Consider the following 23420-nt stretch of genomic DNA (forward strand, 5'->3'; position numbering starts at 1 on the left):
TATACAATACTTAACGATGATAATTTGCACTTGCACTTGAGCCAGTATAGCGGACAGCTCGATCTACAGGTATCTGAGATACTGCACCGAGTTGGCTGCTGATTATTTATTAAAATTGCAAATCTCTTTTTACTCATGTTGCAGGTATATAAATATATATGGTTGATTAGTAAGTACTTATACTGTGCAACGAGTGATGGTTGCGCGGTACCTACATCAGTCTGTACTTGCTCTATATAGCTAGCACAGCGACGCTGTAATATTCGTGCATGTTTTCTCACGCGTTTGCTGCGTGAAGAAAGTATCGCTGCCAATTAAGATGAAGCGAGCATGGTTTTTTTCCTCGCTTAATTCTACTTTTTTTTTTTTTTTTTTCTTAATACTTGACTTTTTTAAATTTATTTTACCGTTTGTGTGCTTTCAAAAAAATTAATTTCTTAGAGGTTATTTGTCAAATCAAATCAGGTAACGAACCAAATTTATAAACAAAAAAGTAAGCGTGAGAAGGATCGATCAAATGATTGATTTCGTTTATCAAAAGTGATATTTTTAACAAGGTTTTGATTATTTGTTAGAAGAGATAATTTTGATGTACGATTACATCAAAAAAATTACTAAAGTGTTGTTCACTAGCGCAAATATAATAATATTTCGATTGAATGAAAGTCCTAAGGTACGCTATAGCGTCGTATGTGACGATACCATCCCGATAATGAACTTGATACAAACATCATGCACACATTATTATGTCGTACCTACAAACGGACACCGTTTCCAGTACTTTTTGAGAAAATCTGTACAAGTATCAAATCACACACACGCACGCACGCACGCACGCACACACACACCAGTCATTGAACGACAAGAATTAGTTATCTCCATAATAATAAGTAGTCCAACTTTCAAAACGGCCAGTTACGTCAACAGTTAACTTCAATGCTGCGTACATGAATTTTTATGCGGACTTTTTTTATCCATTCGGGATCGAGTATCCCAATTAATAAATGTATTAACATAATATCGTCCAAGAATAATGTAAATAAAACATATGCTTTTCCGTATGTGATTAACATTCATTGGTGTAAAAATTTGTTTGCGACTACTACAATATAGCACGTATTTTCTGTACCGCAACACATAGCCTTTATTCGTTTATTTTCTATTGCGTAAAGTTTATACAGAGATTCATTGATTCTCTAACATACGTATATTGTAAATGTAATATTTTACCAGTAGGTGAGAGACGGACTGCCAACTTTCTCCTTATTTTCGCATCATTTGGATTAAAATCTTTGAGAATATTTCGATAGGTACCCGCGTTTCTCGGGTGGTGATACTCTCGCAAAACAGGTCTGAGCTAAAAATATAATTAAACCGCACGAAAGCTCAGGGCCGTGCGCTGAAATTCGTGGGAGATAAGTACACGCACACGCACGACTAAATGCAAACTTCAAAAAGCAGAATGACAGCTTTTCGGCATCGATTCGTCCTTGCTTCTCGCTTAACTCCAATTTACTGCTCCTTTTTGTATCGTCACAGGAATTCACGTTAAAGGACGAGCTTACCTACTGCGACATTATAAAGGGTTACGGAGAATCATCGGCGATATTAAATTGTTCGGATAAAGCAAAAATATTTATAAATAAAATGTTGATCGAGTAGTACTAATCTTGATAATTTTCGTGAGTATTAGCATCGGGACAAAAAATGGGACAAAGCGTATCAGCGCACAATGATTAACCGTTACCATTGCATTCGATCCGAATAGGCATTTTTCTCAAAAGATGAAAGAATAATGTATCACGTATGCGTGGTAAATCGTATGAGTTGATTTGTATTTGGATTACCATAATATGGGTAATATATAAATCCATACAAGACTCATCGTTGTTATTTTTACTGCAACGTTTATCGTACTCGATAATCACCGTAAGTATACACCTAGTTGTTGTTATGGTCACTTGCCGTTATTATGTTGATTGCTTACAAATGAGGATGGGCGTGTGACATGCGGCAACGTTTCGACAATATCATCGGTAAAAATTAAATAAAAGTTTAGTTGAAGGAAAAAAAATAACAATAAATAAATAAATAAATATATAAATAAAAAATGACCATGTTCAAAAGTAATAATAAATTCGCGCTGTTACTGTCGTTTTGTAAAGTCAAAGTCAACCGCATTACTTTTCATCGCGCACTGATCATTTTGGGGTCGGGACGGAGGAAGATAATAAACAATACATGCGAGAGAGAAAAATATATTTTAGTGTAAGATTAACTGATGGGTCTTGGGATGGGTACGGGCATAGATAGATAAGTACGGCACGAAATCGAGTTTTGAAATCCCGGCTTCCGTCGGATTTTTGCTTCATTCACCCGAGAGGAAAGCGGATGATAGGTACATCAAATCCCAAAGATCCGATCTCCGCGTAATGTAATACGAGTGTTCCCCGTATATATAACACACGAGTAAGTGCACGAGTAAAAGCGGGGGCGCGACCTCGAGTATACCGTCGTGCATATACATCAGGCATCAGCGACGCCCCGAATGGACGAGGAGGCGGATCGAAGGTAGCTGTCATTGCCCTGCCATGGATAATACAATATGCACCTGCAGGCGCGTCTCATAGGCGATGGCAAGGAAATGGCAAACGTGACGCGAATCTCCTGCCCGCGGGACTTGTCCAACGCAATTATATAAACCCATCAGCCGTGGGCAGCAACGCGGATGCCGAAGACGCTCAAAGTCCACGCACGTACGAGGCTCACCTCCGCTGTTGGGATACCAAATATTTATATACCAACTAAGGTATACCTCCGTGTAAGACATGCATGGAATATTATATCGAGTGCGATCATGGTCTGGCGCGCGAGAAGCCGGGGCATTGGAAATGTCTACCTTTCACCGTCCCCACGGGCCGACAATATAGGTACATATGGGCACATACGGCGCCCGAGGACCCCGAGATGGAAACGGAGGTATATATTGGCTTCGTCTAAGGTAGGTAAACACTTTAAGACTATATAGTTAGGTATAGGTGCATGTAATATTATGAGGAACTTGCACACGCACCTATATCGCATGCATCCTCGTATCCCCATCAGCATGCACGTCCGTACCCATGAAAGTAACAGTATACAGCTATACGTATGCACGCAGAGAGAGAGAGAGAGAGAGAGATTCGTGGTGTGGCGGAGGGGACAGGCGTATACATCAACTACAGGGAGGGAGAATTCGAAGGTGAGTTTGGTAAAATCTCTCTCTGCCGGCTCGATGCACAGCCGAACCGAACTGCCGCCTACCGCCTCCTTTCGCCTTAGTCCGCGTGGACGTGCAAACCCGTGCACATCGGCGCCCGTTTCTCGCCGCAGCACGTCATAAGTACCCATACCTCATTAAAAAACACGCACATAACTCTTTCTCTCGATTTTTGCCCAACACGTTTGTCCAGAAATTGCGTAGTGCCGTTTTTTGCCTTTTGTCTTCGATTTTTTAATCGAGTAACTTGGAAAGGTGCGTAGCTTGACTTTGCTTCGTTCACGAGAGACGGAAGATGCAGTTTGCGCTACCGTAGGATCGAATAACCCAACTCGGAGAAATAACCGGACAGCTGGCGATCGGCGTGTGGCGCGCCTTTAACTCATCGATATGGATTGGGTAAGATAATTATACGGATATGTACTTGTAAGGTTTTTTTTTCCTAATATCTCTTAGTTTGTAACAACAAAGAAATTGGTTTTATTTCGCGACGAAAATACCATTACTTACTACGCGTCACTATTTTAAGAGAAATTTTTTTTCCCGTGAGTACTTACAACTCATGAATAAATTCATAAAAATGCAGCGTTTCAAACATCCATTCAAGTTATCCTAGTGTGTTAAGTTTGGTATTTTCTTATTTGGGATACCTACTAAAGAAAGCTTTTTTTTTGCATACCTTCTAAATGTTACGTATACGCTTGTTATTTACAAAAAAAAAATTGTTAATTACTAATAAAAGTCATTTTTAACGGTACTTGAACTTTGTTAATTTTTCATTTGTCGTAACAAAAAAGGTAATGAAAAAAAAAAAAAAAAAAAATTTATTATTAACTTTCAATGAAAAGCCATCTGATCTCTAAACTGCAAATGTTTCTTGTAAAAATGAGGACGATAAATCATTCGTAACACTCTCAAAATATGATTGACAAAAATATTCATGCCCAAAGATATTTAAAACACATAAATAACGAAATCGAAAGGTGGATTATTTATCTGAGGGTAGGGAAGTGGAGGAGCAAAGGTAAATTTTTAGATGTAGTCATCGATGAACGCGTTTATGGACTATTAGATATAGATTCAGCATTAATTATTCTTACGTAAAAGTAATAAATAGCAGGTTTAAATATGTAATGTTGTCTTACATTGATAAAAAATATTCTTCGAGTTTTAAAGGTGAAGGCGCTTTTGAGAAATTATGCTTGTACAGTTCGAGTCGCGGTTGAAAGTATTATTTTAGCATATACGAACTCTCACATTCTCCATTTGTGTATATCTTTCAAGATCATAACATTATAGCAGTGGCGACGGCAACGCGCGTCTTAAGTTATAATGTATGGACATCTTGTCTATATTCAGATTCGTTGCGCAACGACTTTCGAAAAATCAGATTGAGCATCACTTTCGAATCACAAAAAGACAAACGATATTTTTCGAAATTACAAATTTACAAGGAATCCAATTATACCACGGTTAAGATAAGTATTGGTTTTAAATGAAAAAACCATCGCGATCCGTCGCGTATTCAACCTTGAAATGAGTTTCGAGCTCAGCGTGAAAATTCCATCTGTGGAAAGTAGAATATTAAAATTTTACCGCTCACATTACAGGCAATGGTACCTATACTGATGGAAAAAAAGTATGGCCGTAAATTTCCTTATAACCTTGTGACTGCGATCCATTGAAAAGCATTGTACGCGCATCGTTGTTTTCTAATAGGTAAAATCCAGACGAAGAAAGTCAAATTTACCGTATACACGTGGCCAACGGTTATATTTTATCACAGAAAAATTTTTCCTCACGGGTGAAAGCTATCCTAATTACAATGATTATTTTGTCTTTGCGCGCTCGTAATGGCACTACGGTAGATGAACAAGCGAAGGTAGTGGGCGGGTGAGGCTCGGCCGCTCAACCGTTCGTTAAAAAAGTCCAAACTAATTTGGGGTGAGCAAATTAGCCGAGCTGGTGCTCATTATCCGCGGTGCAATTGGCCGATTGATCGTTACTGGCCATTTAAACCGTGCCAGTCGCAGCAGCGGAAATCGATGGCGTTCTCTGAAGGTGGTCATCTACACCTGCGCGAGTATCAAGTGCCCAACCAACAATCACACTCTCTGGATGATAGGTGAACAATTATACATAGAGATAAAGACAACTGGTGTGGTGGTCGTAACGACAACAAAAGAAAAACATTGCAAGGAGCGAGTAAAAGAAAAAGAAAAAACATGCTTTTCCTGCACTCGATGCTCAAGCTGTGCGCGCGCGTGTATTTTGGTATACATGTAAATTATCTTATTGCACTATCAATACACGTTGCAAGAGGGAGAAAGCTGTCACGAATCTCGCGTGTCGTCGGCGAGAGAGCAGCATCAGCTTCGGGATGACCTTAACGGCAGGTGTACCGCATGCTCGCGTTATCTACTCTTTCACTCGCGGGCTCCATATAAAAATCATTTGCGGGGACACAAGTGAAAACGAGCCTCATCTTTAATCGTCGCTCAGATTTCACTTTCGATCCTTCCTGCTCGACCGTCTAGTATCAAATTCTTCGCGCGTGGTCTTTTCCACGCAATAATTGTCTCTATCGCGAAGCCAATAACCCCACTGCGGATGCAACCAAGTCTATTTGGCTCTCGTGGCTAGACGATTAATGAGCGAATGATTGTAGGTTGTCGATTTTGGTCCAGATACTTCGTATTTTTACGTCCTTACGCGCGCATATGTGTTGCGAAACACGCGTGCAATAACACTACTATTATTATTATTATTATTATTATTATTATTATTATTAAGCGTATACCTGTACCTACCTAACAGTAGGTACCCTACTTATTATTATATTTTCCTGTTTGCGTTAAATTTGAATAACGAGTAAGTACTTCGCTACCTTTCTCCACACTACGTCTTTTAATTCGAGTTTAGCCATCGAGCTGGATCGAGTATTGGGGATCCTACAACAATACATCCGAATATGTATACTTAAGAACTATAACATAGGGCATATTATAACAACAACGACAGCTGTAATATCTTTTATGAAATACCTATATGTACATAATTATTAGTGGATAACGACTTGCCAATTATGTATATATACCTACTAGGTAAGTATTCTTTTATCGATCGGTTCGATGCTCTTTTCTTTTGTTACTTCCACGCGCCTTCGATTTCTCTGAGTATTTTCGCTTTTATCTCTCGTAAGTAGTAGTGTGTAGCTCCGTGTAAAATATAGTGCACTTACATGTAACAACTTTGTGTGTGTGTGTGTGTGTTTGTGTGCATGTAACTTAAGGCAGGTAGGTATAATATTGGTAGGTCGGTATAGGTATGCGCGAGCGCGAAAGGAAAAGGCACGCCAACAGGGACGGACTTTTCTTGAGAGAGCCCCCGCAAGCCTTCAACAGGTACCTCCTACCTTGTACAATAAGCATGAGACGGTCGGTGGTCGAGTGTTTATACAAGTATACCTATACCTATTAAAATTAATACGCAACTCGAGCGAGTGACCAAAAGCTCACTCGATACTTATTTTGGAGACGGGTTCTTTTCACGTGACGCCACCTCGATATTTGCATCGATAATATTGGGCCCTGCTTACGTTCATGGGAGTTTGAGCTGTTGTACTCTCATTCCGCTACGAGTCATCGAGAGTCTGCGGCAACAGTAACAACTAAACGTATTTTATAGATTTACGGGCCTCTAAGTACTTATTCATTGCTGGAAAATAGAAAATGCTATATTAGTGAGCTCTGTTTTGATAGAAGAGTTTTTTTTTTTTCCCAATACAAAAATTTCTAACAACAAGTCATACATATTCATGAAAAGCATCAAGGCAATCATTTGCCACACACGTTGAACACAACTAAACTGAGAAAGGCTCTGAGGCTCGGTCGAGTATGAACCTTCGTGTCTTTTAGCTGCGGCGTTCATGTATAACTGCATTATCCCTGTGTATGTTCATAAATATGTACAGTATTCACGTCGAGCAACGCCAGGCACATTCTTTTACTCTAAAGTAAAAAGGGTATTATTTATACACGTCCACCACATTGGCAATATATCCTTCAATGTGCTTCCTGATAATGGCTACTACCCGCATGCAGTAAGTAGCTCCCATGGTGGATGCAAGTAGTTTTTTTGACTCTCACAAGATGCGTCGTCGTGCGTTACAATATCTGCAGCACTATGTAAGGTAAGACACACGGGGTACGTCGGGCACCATGATATAACAAAGTCCAGCAGATTTTATTAGTGCCGTTATCGTATACATATACATGTTTGCACTTCCGTATAATCCAAATTGAAATATTTGTATATGGATATACCTAATGTTAATGATACCTATACTCTGCTACTGGCGCCGTTGCTACAATAAATAAAGGATGGGTGCTATCCCGCATGAAAATTATATAGGTACGCAGCAAAATGACGGGGAAATGTCGTAATAAGGACATGGCTACTTGCACACGCATCACGTGCAAGTTTGTTCTTCAACGGGATAAAACTTTTACCTTCTTTCCACTGCAAAAGAGCAAAAGTACTCACTAACTTGAAAACTTGACTATAGGTCCGGAATCTCATCGTTAGCAGTTAACCTCGCGAAAATGTGTGATTTATCGACTTGAATCGTCGACGCGGTTGGGCGAACGAGTATATAATATTATGGGTACCATTGGCTGTGTCAGCAAAGTTAATGCAGTTTCGTGCATGGGACCACACCTTTGGTTGCAGTGAGAAACGTGCCACTCGACGCCGAGTTTATCTGCTCTCGATTTCGACGTTACATTACGTTGCATTACGTTTGCCGGCATTGTTAGTCCACAGGGTGAGAAAGTGCTAAACGCAAAGAGAGCGCTCGCCTCCTTCGGTGCACCTATATGTCTTGTGTGATATACATACATGCAAACATACATTTTACGTGCATGTATGAGACTTCCCGAGTTGCAAATCGCTATATACATAAATCGTCGAGGAGAATACAAAATAATGATGTACGAACTTAATAAAGTACTTATTTGATTATGATAAAATTAATGCTGGGGAGAGTTTGTTAGCAAATACCTCGGATAACGGAGTCGTGCATTGGAATATAAAATGTATGACTTAACCAAAGTACAATAAGGAAGAAAAAAAAAAAAAAAAAATTCAACGAATCAAAAAATAAAAAACAAAAACGCCAGAAAATTCAAGGGGTTACAGGATATAAAATAGAATGTATTGGATTTCGAGAAAATAACATACTCGTGATGCTAATAACTACCGGGCTCTAGCTAAATCAAAATAATATGATTGAAAAAAAATTAAATTTTTCCTGTGGTGAACTCAAAGCCAAGACTTGAAACAGCTGCTGCGCATCTCTCGAGCGCGAGCTGGCCTTTAAAAAATACACGCCTACGCACTCGCGGGGTTTATGACCGGGTAGAGGTAAAAAAAATCGTTTTCCTCGTCCTCACATTCCTACGAGCTAATGGGCAAACGAGTTTGCATTCCTGAACTCTACGATCATTGGCATCATTGGCATAGATTTAAAGTGGATGACTCATGATGAAAACTCAAAGTATCGATTTATGACTTATGACTATTTTTAATAATTTTTCACATCATTATGATAAAATGGTACAACACGGTTCGTCCAGATAATGCACAATGACCAACGCTTAAATAGAGACAATTGAGAAATTGAAATTTCTCCTTCTTACTGTATCTCATGGCTTTGTCTGCTTTGATTTGAAACATTTTTGTTGAGACCATTGGATCAAAATAATGGTGTCTAAGTAACCAAAAATACGATTCGATTCAAGTGAAGAAATGAATAACTAAGCTGCTTCACGTGTATATATATATATATATATTCACATCCGATTGCAAAATCAAAATGTGTCGACTACCGCTGAATGAAGATCTATTCTTACGATAATTCGCGTGCGATTAGCATCCATGAAGATTATTTTAATTTATTCTTACTATTTCAACAGACCGCCATGCGCTAAGATTTGGAATAATGAGGACGTAAAGAGATAGAGTATCAATATATCTACCAATTATGGCCAACAGCTTCGCGCAATTTTCATCATACGTACGTGGATGGGTATACGTATTCAAGGCTTGTGACAACAATCGTGGGTAACTGGGAGAGGCTAGAGTACCAACAGCTGTAGGTGCGTTAACTCAAGCTAATGAGACACGTGAATCGTAAAAAAGAGCATCAATAAAATTTACATTGTTAGTCTACTAACGTCTCAATCGAATGGCGCAATAATGAACAAAGTGATGCGTATGTATAACGTTAGAGCACTTATGTTACGTATCCTTTTTTGGTGTACGCGCGCGGGCGCGTGTGTATATATATATATATATATATATATATATATATATACACATATAGGACAAGTACACGGATGACTACGAAATCGAGAGCTCAAGAAGAAACGAATAAGGATTGCGGCACTCTGCAGTCCCTTTCTTTTTACTTCCAATGCGAATCCTAGCTCGTTTTCCCGAAGACAATTAGTGGTGCAATCTTTCTTGAATCTCTTTACAACGGAGTGTTTTTTGTTACTTTGCAACGAGTTAGAGAGGACTCCTATACGTATATGTGCCGAATCTCTCGATTGTCTCTGCTACTGTGGTTCCCACAAATTGTTTTGGAGGTCGGATAATTAATCCATACCGACTAAAGGAACTCTGTGCAAATGCGGATGAAAAAATAAAAGTGACGAGGCTGTAACGCCTGCGGTAACGCTTCGTTATGCGACACGAGCTTTTGCACATACGAGAAAGTACTTTCGAGAAACTATCGTGTAACGCGAGCGTCCGATCCGTCCACTTTTTCTTTATTTTTATTTGCTTTCTCTGGTTTTAGCGACTATAGAAGTATAGCACCAGCTCGAACTCCAGAGTAGAAGTGACACGGCGGATGAACGGTAGGAGCGTAGCACTCGCCTTTTATTTCATTGCGTCACGACGAATGATGGACTTTTCTCTCTCTATGTGCGTGTGTGTACGGGCGTGCTCGTATCGTAGCCTGTGTATTACTTTTCTACAAAAATGCTGTCAGCTTTTTTCATTTTACTTTTGTGTAGCCAAGCTCTCAAAAAAAAGGAAAAAATATCATCATCCACGGACACCAGCCCATTAGTAACAACAATCCTTTTTTTTATGATAAATATTGACAATATACTGCATAGAAGTTCAACATTTTTAGAGAATAAAATAAATGAAACTTTTTCATAGATATTAATACTATTATTTTTACTAGTAAAATCAATTAAAGTCGCTCATTATAACAGTATTAGTAATAACAAAACTCATAGTGATAATAAAATGTACTAAAAAAATGAATAATTATTGTATTAAAAAAATTAAGAAAGCGAGTGATATCCGGTGATATCAAAATGTATAATTTTCATTTCAATAAAAGTTTGTAGACTTCGAACGCATAGTATACTTTTTTGTCATTAAAAATGCTCTTACTTTTACTATCATCAATGAAAATTTTAAAGATTCTTGGATTCTACAGATGTAAAAATTAGAAAATATCAAAAAATTTTATCTGTAAGATCATGAATGTTAAAAAAATTACACAACAGAATAAAATACAATCTATTAATGTATTTTTTCTAGCTTTTCCATACTGTTTTTCTATATGATCACATTGATTTTATTTATTTTTTTGTTAAAACTGTGTTCACTCATGTAATTAGTGGATTTTTCACTGATTTTGTTAAGGAAAGGATTATACATTTAGATTAGTAGTTTTATCAGCACTGTTAGTGAATTCAGTTTTGTCTATTCAATTAAGTTTTGACCGTTACTTTATGTCTGATTTTAATCATCATGTCAACGACTTATTCTTCGAAGCGTAATTAATTACATTCATTTTTGTCTTAATTATTTCAATGCTTAAATTATGATTTTTGTTGATGAATTAATAACAGCTTCAGACACGGTATCAACAGGTTAAATAAAGTTTGTAAGGCTAAAAATCCAAGCGATGTGTGGCTCGTTAACTTGGGACAGGATTTTTCGAAGTAATTCTCGTCAGGCTAGTAATCTGCGCACGTGAAAGGTTTCCTGCCTGCAGCAGTGCAGGAAGTTGTGTATACTCACTTAATATCCAGATGTATCGTTTCCTTAGTGAATTTTGCAATCGATTAGAGATTAAAAACAAATATGTTTTACCATGTTATTTGTTTTATTTTTATCAATAATTAAAATTTTATTGAAATGGACACTTTATACTAGTGCAACATTAAAATTATAAAATAGTCAAATTTTTCCATAAATTTTGGCATTTACATTATTTTAGAAACAAGCCTTTATTGTTACGAAATACTATTGGTATAAGACCCTCATTTTTATAAGAGTACACGATAATTGTTTCGAATTTGCTAAAACTGTAAGCTATTATTTAAAAAAGTAAACTGTTTTAAATATATGTGTATTTATTTTTTCGTAGAAGATGATAGTTGGAATCAGGATACTGTTGTTGGTTCTACTCGCAGTTGCCGCAAAAAGTGGTGAGTATTTTTGTATGAAATAATAATTTAAGTTTTATTGGTATTATCAATTTTTTTTTTCCTTAAATTTTAATTTTCAACGTATAAATTTACTAGTCATGTTGTACGCTCTTTGCGCGCTTTATTGTGTAAACTTTATAATTGAGTATGTTTTGTTACTATCCACGCAATCTAGATAATGCCACCAGTTATTTTTTTTTTTTCAAAGATAATTGTTAACGCAAGCTTTATAAGTATGTAAATAAGTATATAACTGAACAATAAATTTTTTTTTCAACTAGATAATGTATGACATCTCCGTTGTTTCAAGTAAAAAAGTTAACTATTAGTATTGATAATTTGAGTATCTTGTTAAAACTTGATAAACTTATTTTTTCAAAATAAACGGCAAGCAAGTCATGGGATTTTTTTCACTAATAAAACAAATGATAAGAAAGCTTCAGTTATGAGACAACTTGTGCTTAAAAATACAATATGTAGCGATTGTCGCGTTCATAAGTTAATACAATTAAAACAAAAGCAAGCATCAAATTATTAAGGTTAAAAATATTTTAGTAAATTTTTAGTTAAGGTACTTTTTGATCTGATTTTTAGTCAGAATCGATTAAAATGATCCATGTATTAATAATAACGGTACAATCTTATAAATTGTCTAATATTTGAAATTTTATAGATAATGGAGAAAAAAGGATTGTGTGCTACTATACAAATTGGTCTGTGTACAGACCAGGAACTGCAAAGTATTCGCCGCAAAATATTAATCCATATCTTTGCACACATTTAATTTATGCATTTGGTGGATTTACGAAAGATAATACCCTGAAGCCATTCGATAAATATCAAGATGTTGACAAAGGTAAAACTTTATTTTACAACTAATTGCCGTTTTATCATAGATATAAATCAATTCACTTAGTCTAAGCTGAATTTTTATTGTAGGAGGATACGCAAAATTTACTGGCCTAAAAACATATAACAAGGAATTAAAAGTTTTAATGGCAATTGGAGGTTGGAATGAAGGTTCTAATCGGTTTTCCCCGATGGTAGCTGATCCTCAAAAAAGAAGAAAGTTCGTTAAAAATGCTGTTAAATTTCTTCGTCAAAATCATTTTGATGGCTTGGATCTTGATTGGGAGTATCCAGCATTTAGAGAAGGTGGCAAGCCTCGAGATCGAGATAATTATGCGACATTTGTACAGGTAATGCATTGTTGTAATGCATTTTTTATATTAGTTATTTTCATCTAATATGTATTTTGAATTTCAACCTACTGGGACAACAACAACATATATTAATACATAATAAATAGGAACTTTGGGAAGAATTTGAAAAGGAATCTTCAAAAACTGGAAAACCTCGGCTGTTACTCACAATGGCTGTACCAGCAGGAATCGAATACATTGACAAAGGCTACGACATTCCGAAACTAAACGAATATTTGGATTTTATTAATCTTCTCTCTTACGATTACCATTCTGCATATGAGCCAGCTGTCAACCATCATTCACCTCTTTATCCACTTGAAGAAGATAATGAATATAATTATGACAATGAGTTGACAATAGTAAGATTATAAACAAATTGTATCACTACAAAACCTTTTTATTACGATCATTCTAATACTATCGTTCTTTTAAGGATTACACTGTTAAACATTTGATAAAAAGTGGTGCTGCACGTGATAAAATTGTTATTGGTATTCCAACTTATGGAAGATCATACACTCTTTTTAACGAAGACGCAACGTCTCTCGGTTCGCCTGCGGATGGTCCTGGTGAAGAAGGAGAAGCTACGAGAGAAAAAGGATATTTAGCTTACTATGAAGTTTGTACTTACAATTACAGACGACTTGAATTTATACGGGAGATAATTAACTTTAAGATTTTTTTTTAATTTTATTGTTTATTTGTTTATTAGATTTGTGAAGGCGTGGAAAAAGGCGATTGGACCGTCGAAAAACCAAATGCAAAAGCAATGGGACCATTTGCATATAAAGGGAATCAGTGGGTAGGTTATGATGACGAAGATATTGTGCGAGCTAAAGCAAGATATTCAAACGATAATAAACTGGGTGGTGTAATGTTTTGGTCAATCGACAACGATGATTTCCGTGGTAAATGTCACGGCCGTCCGTACCCATTAATAGAAGCTGCTAAAGAAGCTCTTTTCGAAGAAAGTGGGTGAGTATACGAATTTTCAAAATATCGACTACGTAACTTAGATTTCAGTAACCATATTAGTATTGAATTGCTAGGAAAGGAAAAGAAGATGAAAGGCCTAATGCTATAAATACGCGAAAAAGAAGCAGAGGTACTGATTCTTCAAAATCTAGTCCTCAACGTAATTCTCACAGATCTTCCAGTAACTCCAGTAGGAAAACTACAGCCTCACGATCATCTTCCGATAAAAAATCACCTTCGAGAAGTAGGACTAATTCTAGATCGAGAAATGAAAAAAAATCAGACGAAGAACCAGTTGATGAAACTAATGATTACGTGGAAGCTACAAAACTTACCAGTAAGACATCAAGATCGCAAACAAATACAAATAAAAGTCGTTTTAGAACACGATCAAATACAAATGATAAAGACAATCGTAGCAAACAAACAACGTCGACTACTCAGAAACCACAAAAAAATAGATTGTCTACACCAGAGCCTCCAACGACACCTGATCCAGGAAGCGGTATGTCAATGAACTGTTAACTATAAGTAAAAAATTTACAACTCATGGATATTATCAAATTTTATTATAAAAATCAACTTATACTGTAAAAGTCCCCTTAAAAATTGTATAAATTAATATTATAGACTTTAAATGCGAGGATGAAGGATTTTTTTCTCATCCTAGAGATTGCAAAAAATATTTTTGGTGTCTTGACAGTGGACCAAGTGGTTTAGGAATAGTAGCTAATCAATTTACTTGCCCATCAGGTATATACGACATTTTTCTAAAGCACAAACAACACTGATACTAAAAAATTTTTTGTATTTTTTGACACATTAAATATAATATAAGGTTTTAAAATAAACTTTGCAGGACTAGTTTTCAATAAATTAGCAGATTCTTGTGATTATGCACGTAATGTGGTATGCCCAAAAATTAAACCTAAGTCAGCTTCAGATACTACTACTGTCCAAACCACCACTACTACAAAAAAAGAAAAAATTGACGTTGAAGAAGAAGAGGAAGAAAAAGGAGAAGAAGAAGAGGAAAATGAAGAATACGAAGACCACGATAATATCAAGGAAGTAGACGATACAAAAATTAAGGAAGAAAACAAAAGGAAAGTAATTACAACAACAGCTAGATCGCTATTTTATAAAACTTTAAACCGAAACCGACCAACTATTACAACTACAACTACACTCTCTCCAAAGGTCGGCTCTGCTCGGTTTTCTGATGACATGACAGATGAAGAACAAGATCCGAAAGTTATTAAAGAATTAATTGAACTTATAAAAAAAGCTGGTAAATAACTATTGTAGAATATATTTGCTTCAGTAAAAAAATTTTGTAAGATTGTTATTACTACTACTACTACTACTACTACTACTACTACTACTACTACTACTACTACTACTACTACTACTACTACTACTACTACTACTACTACTACTACTACTACTACTACTACTACTACTACTACTACTACTACTACTACTAATACTACTAATACTACTAATACTAAAAGTACTACTACTAGTACTACTATTATTATTATTATTGATATTATTATCATTAATATTACTACTACAGGAGGAATTGAACAGCTTGAAAAACAATTGGCACTACAGGAAAAGAGTGTAAGTTTTGGTGTAAATCAGGAAAGCGGACAAGTTACTGCAGCTACTATAAGTAAAAGCTTGTACGAAAGAGTTTTAAGTCAACAATCTGGTAAAAACAACTTCTTCAAGATACCCACTACAAGATTAGCAAGCACTAAAAAGACTTATGAAATCGAAGATAAGGAAGATGAAAATGGGGGAACAAATAAAAAATCAAAAGTCGAATTTGCAAATGGTCCGGGAAGATTTCAATTTGAAGGTTTAGATGAAGTTCCTGAAGTCAAAAGTTTACGGAGACATAATTCTCCAAAATACGTAACTATAGAACGACATAGGTACGCGATACCTTCTTCAAGATGATATTTTTCAAATTCTTTCGATTTTAAGGTTATGTACAGCTATGATAGCAATACATTTTTTTAAATTACTTTGTTCCTAGTTCTTCAACACCACCGGCCAAAACTGATAATATTGAGGATGAAGACGAAGATGATGTTATGGAAGAAGCAGATAATGAAGACGAAGCATCGTCGGAAGAGAAACTAATAAGCAATTTTCCAGAGCAATTTTCATCGACAACGAGGTCTACGCCGGGATACATAAATATAAGACGAACAAGGCCTGTGACCACTACAGAATTGTCTAGGTACTTGATATAAACTTATTAAATTGAAACAAATGTACACAAAACACGATTAAATTTGCGATTTAAATATAATTACATGTCACAAGCGTTTGGAAATGCATAAAATTGTTCATACATCAATTAAACAATGCTTTACCTGTGGTTTTTACTTTAACAAAAAAATTTTAAAAATAATCTTTGTTTGGTTAGGATTTAAGAGTTCGTTTGTCTAAACTATGACAATAGTCACGCTTTTTTTTTAAGATCACGAATTAATTCGTGTTGTGTGAACAGTTAAAAAAAAATTAGGGGAAAAAGTTCATTATTTTTTTTTTTATATATTCTATATTAGAATTGACAACAATGTTCAAGAATCAACATTTAATGAAGAAGAGCCGCAAAAGCAACATGTACGCAGAACTTCTTTCAGGTAAGAAACATGAAAATTATTGCTACGATTTAGTTGCAAAAGATTGAACGAATTTATAACGTATTTTTCAGGCACACTGATCAGATACAAAAAGAAAACACAGAAGACAGTATGAACATAAGAACAAGGTTTAACTTAGTGAAATAATCTTTCAAGGAAAGCAATTACCTTTAAAATAAAAATATTAAAAATATGTGTTACAGATATGTAAGCGCAAATCGTTTTCGAAGTACTACTATGGCACCGATTGAGGAATTTGAACAAAAAGTCAAACAAAATATTTTACCTGAAACAACACTGGACGAAAATTTGTTAAATAAAATCACTACTACAGTTACACCGTTGGTTAAGGAACAAGCAGTTTTGAAAACTGAAACCACAAAACCATTGGAAGAAGAAAGTCAGGAATCAACAAAGACTATGAATACGGATTTTAATGACGAAAGTTACGTAACCTCAAAATATTCGACAACCCAACAATTTTATAGTGAAGACCCTGTGTACGCTAAATCAACCATAACTCCACAATTTCACAACGAAGACTATTTGATTCAATCTACCACCCCAAAAACTTTAAGTGAAAATGAAGGAGATCATGTGACTGAAGGAAAAACTATAACAGTAGCAGGAGAATCTGGTAGAATAAGTATTTCTTCATTTTCCACAGAAACACCATCAACAGCCCGCATTTTCATAGACGACTTATCGTCTACATTGAAATCTTCGATTCCATATACCGAAGAAAAATTTATTAGCACTTACTATACTACGAAGCAAATACCTCAATCGACCATTTCTCTAAATCCCAGTACTGTTGATAATAGTGTAACTGAATCGGCATCAAGTGCCACTATTCCAACAAAAGTAAACTCAAGGGTAACCTCAGCTTCTGTATCACAACCACGACCATTCGGTTTTCCTCGCAGATCAAGACCAACAACGGCAAGCACAACAAGCATTTTTGAAACAACACATAATTCTGTAACAGCATTTGAATCAACCCCGAAATTTAAGGTGAGTACTAACTCGAGAAATTTATCGCGGTCTACAACAAAAGCACCTAGAACACGTAAAATAACGCGGACGCGAAATCGAGAAAAAACAACAGTCACTGTTGATGATGAAAACATACAGATGAAAGATGAAAATTTACAAATAACTTTAAACTTACCGAATAGTCAAAAAAATATTCCAGCGGGAAGTAGTTCCAGGACGGTTAACTCTAATCGAGGCTCTAGTCGGTTCAAATCTCAAAGACCTCGAGAATCAAATACAAAAAATACTGCTGCTGTTGAAAAAGAAATTATGAGCGGTTCAACAGAATTTCCTAGTAGAAGGCAGCGTAAACCACAAAAAGTTACTTCAACAACTACTTACAATGATGTAAAAAGTTTCCCAATTGTATCAACTGAAAATTCGTCGAGAAGAAGAAACTCGTACAGAATATCACGAACAAAATTGGACCAACAAACTGCAGATACTTTTAATAGTAGAGCTCAAACAGTAAAAACTGTAGACGAATCAAAAGAATCTAGGGTTTTATCAAGTACGTTTACACCGTTAATTACTAAAGCTACTTTCAAAAGTTCCGATGTACGGTCTGAAAATTTAAACGACGATTCTAAAAAAACCACTATTAAAAAACATGAGTTGGAGTACGTAACTAAAAAAATTCCTTTGAAAATGGAAGATAGAAAAGATAGCTATGAAAGTTCTGAAAATGACAGTCAAAATGTGGAAGACTCAACGCAAACTGAGACAACTCGGTTCTTAATAGAAGTGACAGAACCAATTCCAACCGAAATAATCACAAGTACAGTTGAAGAAGAAACATTACATTCTTTAGAATCTTCACAAACAACTGCGCCTTCTTTTGGATGGTACACCGATTTGGTATCAATTGATTACTTTAAAAGTGATACTGAAAGTACTTTATTTGATACGACAACAGAGAGTATAACTGAAAAATTCTTAGCTCCTACTTCAAGTAGTTTAAGTAGTACCCAGACTACAGTGGACGAAAAAAGCACTGAATCATTTACTACTTTAGGGACATTGAACCAAAGCAGTACAGATTTTTTTTCTAAACCAACTCAAAGAACACGAAAAGTTTTATTAAGAAAAAAGCCTTCAACACCATCGATATTATCTAGCTCTATCGTGCCATTTCTTGATACAGAAGAAAATGATCAGAAAAATCCAAAGCGTAGAAAAATTATTCGACGCTTACGACCTATTCTAGAAACAACCTCTAAGTTAAATGAGAACGAATCTATACAAAACCACTTGAAACATGACCAAGAGATGCCATCACGTAGAAGATTGTCTAACAAAACTTTGATTTATGATAATACAGACAACAAAACTAATACATTAGATGATTCCGTAACTTCGAAAACTTCTGCTCAAAGATTTTACGTTAGAAAGAAAACACCAGCGCAATTAGATGATACATCTTCAAAACTTGCAGAAGAAAATATTATAAAAAGAAAACGTGTTTCTGAACGTCGACGTGTATACTCAACGCCATCTGCAAAACAAATCAATAACACGCACGTAAACGATAAAATCGATAGTGAACTAAAATTTAAACAAAATACAGAAAATGAGAACTCTGAATTCATAGAAGAAAATAATAATACAAAAATTTTGAAAGTTGCGAAAAATAATAACAGAACTTACAAACCTGGTAATTATAGTTTTGAAATTACAGAAGTTGATGAAAAAAAAAATTCTAAAATAACTTCAAACAGTCGCAGAGTAGATCATCGTAGATCAAGAACTAGATTCAGGGATGATGGCGATGTTACAAAAGAACTAGAAACTTCCACACGAAAAAGCAAGATTAATCCCTTCTTTACAAAAAGTGCTAGCGCAACAGAGAACAGTTTACAAGAAACCTTGGTACAGACTAAAAAGTTTGATTATTTGGCTGACGCTCGTAAACGCGGGAATCAAATTTATCGCACAACTCAACCATCGAATAATTCAAGCTCAATATCGATATCAACTACCAAACCATTGGTTACAAGACTTGTCACTTCAATAATAGAATCTGGAACTACAGAGAGACAAAAAATTTCAATTAAAAAGAAATACTCTTCTTTGACTTCAACCACTTTTATACCAAAAATCACAAGTGGCTTGTCACATTTATTTTTACGCAAACAAAAAGAAGAACGAAAAAACTCATTACTGAACGAAATACCTCGTAGCTTCTCCACCGAACAAAGTATCGAATTTTCAACTTTACCAATCGAAAGTGAATTTGTGGATAAGAAGTTTACTACAGAATCTGGTGAAGAATCATCATCAACAATTGAAATTGAATCAGTTTTTAGTAATCTCATTGGACATTAGAAAACGTATTTAATAAATATTCAGAGATCTTCGTCTACACTGATTAGTATTAAATCATTTCATCAATATGATCTGCAACACTTTTGAAATTTTATTTTCTGAACACTCTTTTTGCTCTCTGGCCTGGTAACTTTTGTTCAAATTCTTCAGTTAAAGTTCTTTAATTATAACTTCATGGATCAGTCAACATGTTTGAATAGAACAAAAAAAAAAATAAATAAATTAAAAAAAAAAAAAAAAAAAATGAAATTTATATAATTTCTAGGTTTTAGATGAGCTGAACCTTCATGGTACTTTTATCGTCAACAATTTTATCGCTTATAAAACTACTAGAGAATTTATAACTGACAATTCAAAGCAAATAAGTACTTTAGGGAATGATTTAAATCTTAAGCAAGTATTTAAAAAAATTGATTCTTTAACGAAAATACCTTTGATAATAAACTTTAAAAATCAAAATGAAAGAGTTGTAACAGTGCCAGTAAGAATTATAGATGATTCAGAAAATAAATATTTCTTATTTTACATTCCAAAAAGTAAGTTAAACACTTTTGGAATCGAATCGATATTAAAAAATTGAAGTTTTGAAAAATCGAAAAGATTTTGAAAAAAATTTCAGATCTAATGAAAACTTGGACTGTAATATTTCGAATTTTAAATCAAAAGATAAGATACTATTATTCAACAAGAGTAATCCAAATGAAGCTGCTCATGTTTCAACTGACTTTTTTAAAGCAGATACACTAATACGTAAGAGTACTAAACAAATTACGAGAAAAAGCATAGAAAACATTTTTCAAGTACATAGTTTGAATGAGGAAAAATTTGATACTTCAGCTTTAAAAAATAATTTTTCTTTTGATAAAAAGTTTGTTGAAGGAAATTTAAACAATAAAAGTGCCATTGATGATTCACAAAATTTAATTATGAATAACAAACATTTGCTTTTAAATATAACTTTAACAAGCAAAGATGATCCAGTTCGGGATACCGAGACTTTAAGCGAAAAAGGAAAGTCCATAGACAACGCATTGTAGTTAATCGAGGTTCGAAAAAACACCTACCCAAAAATATTTCTGCTCAAAGAAGATGGGTAAAGAAGAAAGTAGTTCGGAAGAGAATTATACGATCGAAATTGAAATCACCGACGAATGATTTGGAGAGCAATATTTCACAGCATCTCTAGCATGCACAATCCATGGTTCCTAGAGGTCAGTCTCGAATAAAAAAAAAAAAAAAAAATAAATAAAAAAAAAATGAAATTAAATGAAGAGACAAAAAGCCACGAAAAATAACGAGTGCCTTCGCTATAATAACCACTTCTTTATTCTTACGATGCCTCATCCATCTTTTAATTATATTAAAAAATCTAATACACTGCTTTTAATTTGTCAATGTTGTGCTGTATAACTATTCTGCTATAAAAAAATTTAAATAATTATTCTCACTTTTAAAGCAGTTTTTTCTGTAGGACAGTTTAGTTACCAAATTTAATATTTTACACATGGCCTTGACCTACCACTTCACAATTTCAACAGTACTTTTCACTTAACAGTTAAGCTGTACAAGATCAAAAATATTGATCAATCTTGGTTCAAGCACACTGACTATATAGAAAGTTTACACGTATATCATAAAGTACAATTAATAACACTAGAAATCTTTCCGCTTTTGTGCAACATTAGAATATTTACATATGTATTAATTTTTTTTTTATTAACTTATACGCCTACGCACTTTCTACATCACATATTATATTTTCGTGTGTATACATTCACGTAAAAGATGTGCAGGTTATATTAATAAAGTATCAAAGTTTTTTTTTTATAATAAATAACGATCAAAACAGGTAAAGCCCCCCAGGAATCCAGGATTTAACTTGTATCGACGACCAGGAACACCATCGCTACCTCGCGGCACTTTTACAGCAATACCGTCCGCGAAGTTACCCCTAAAGACGAAAATCTATCCGGTGCAATTAGATATCGAGAATTCACGCGTTTTAGGATTAGTGGCTGATCAAAATGGAAATTCCCAAAATTTGGATCTCATTCTAGCCAACACACCAGCATCGATTTCCTCGACAACTGACTCGGGTATAGAACAACCGTCGGCTACAATTTTTATAATCTTGTGAAAGTTAATTTAAGTGGTTGAGAATTTCTGTGTTTATACTATTCGTCATATTTGTCTGTATCTTTTCTCAGTCGTGTCTTACAGACTGGAAGGTGATCTTTAATAATTTTCTTCATAATTAAACGTGTGGCTATGGATTGCGTTTACTTTTATAAAAAAAAATTAAAAATAAAAAACAAAAATGTAAAAAACAAAAAACTAACTTTCACGTAAAATTCTTATATTTCATGGTCTAATGCAGTGGTGTGGTTGTGGTTCTTTTTTTTTCAAAATAGTGCATCGTAATTTAATCCGCATATTGTCTCTTACTGTATATTATAATCAATATTTATTTAACGTGTTATTATTATGAAACAATTTTGTTAATTAGGCTTAAGCATAGTGTGATACCAGGCGATGGGATCTCAGAGTATAATTAATATCTTTGTATCTTTCATTCTTATCTTTTACGCACTCTACCTACGTCGATCTAAGCTTGTATTTTACGAAATATAACTCTGTGCTTAACATTTCAGGGATCAATGATTTTCTGTTTTAACCAGCTATTAATGCATATTTGTGGCTAATGTGTTTTAATTTTAGTGCGAAATTTTATGATATTATTTATTAATATTTGTGCACTCCACAACAACAGGTATACAAGCGTTCTCAAGGCCCAGCTTCAAACGCAAGACAAATGCTATTTCCATCCAGACAACTACGGAAATTTCAGACATTAGTAGTCCAAGCAGAGTAATTTCATCAGATAAACGTCGCCAAGGACAAAAATATAACTCAAACAAAGTTACCTCTTATAATACTTATAAAATTGATTCTCGTCCATATAAGCCTGCAGTAACAGATTATGATTACTACGATGACGAAGAACAAAGATTTGTTGATAAACCAAACGACAAAATTTATATTACAAGCAGAGGTATTTTAAAATGTCTAGATCAAGGTAACTTTGCGCATCCAGTTTCGTGCAAAAAATTCATTTCTTGCGCTAAAATGGTAAATGGTAAAATCATTGGGACAGAGTACACTTGTCCACCTAAATTATCATTCGATCCGGTTGGTGGAATGTGCAATTGGTCAGCAGGACTTGGATGTACCGAATAACTCATTGAAAATGTAAATCTTATCATCAATAGCATGTGTTATTGAGTTAGCATACAGTAATGAGTGTATATTTCAATATGTTGGTTTTTAAATGCGTCAGATTTAATTAATTAACAATAAAAATATTAAATTTTACGACAAGCGTTCATAATTAAAAATTGTAATTTTCAGATGGTAAGACGTTATTAAAAAGTTGTAAACA

The 23420-nt window shown here is 34.7% G+C and overlaps 2 protein-coding genes across 2 annotated transcripts; both read left to right on the top strand.

Moving 5' to 3' along the window:
- Positions 1-3491: 3491 nt before the first annotated feature.
- On the top strand, positions 3492-23420 carry LOC106641569 (uncharacterized). Its single transcript, XM_089596748.1, has 17 exons — positions 3492-3658; positions 11718-11778; positions 12452-12634; positions 12718-12977; positions 13088-13342; positions 13417-13602; positions 13696-13958; positions 14033-14463; positions 14589-14711; positions 14818-15249; positions 15538-15901; positions 16006-16212; positions 16544-16621; positions 16693-16749; positions 16825-17635; positions 21831-22077; positions 22752-23420. Exons 1-17 carry the CDS (start codon positions 3650-3652, stop codon positions 23216-23218), a joined length of 4434 nt encoding a protein of 1477 aa, XP_089452874.1. The 5' UTR covers positions 3492-3649; the 3' UTR covers positions 23219-23420.
- On the top strand, positions 18305-20115 carry LOC149373403 (uncharacterized). The gene is made up of 2 exons (XM_089597113.1): positions 18305-18548; positions 19335-20115. The coding sequence occupies exons 1-2, from the start codon at positions 18305-18307 to the stop codon at positions 19979-19981; spliced, it is 891 nt and encodes a 296-aa protein (XP_089453239.1). The 3' UTR covers positions 19982-20115.

The sequence above is a fragment of the Copidosoma floridanum genome, unplaced genomic scaffold (assembly GCF_036245765.1).
Source record: "Copidosoma floridanum isolate Cflo_tuat_1 unplaced genomic scaffold, Cflo_Japanese_pri ptg000030l, whole genome shotgun sequence".
NCBI lineage: Eukaryota > Metazoa > Arthropoda > Insecta > Hymenoptera > Encyrtidae > Copidosoma > Copidosoma floridanum.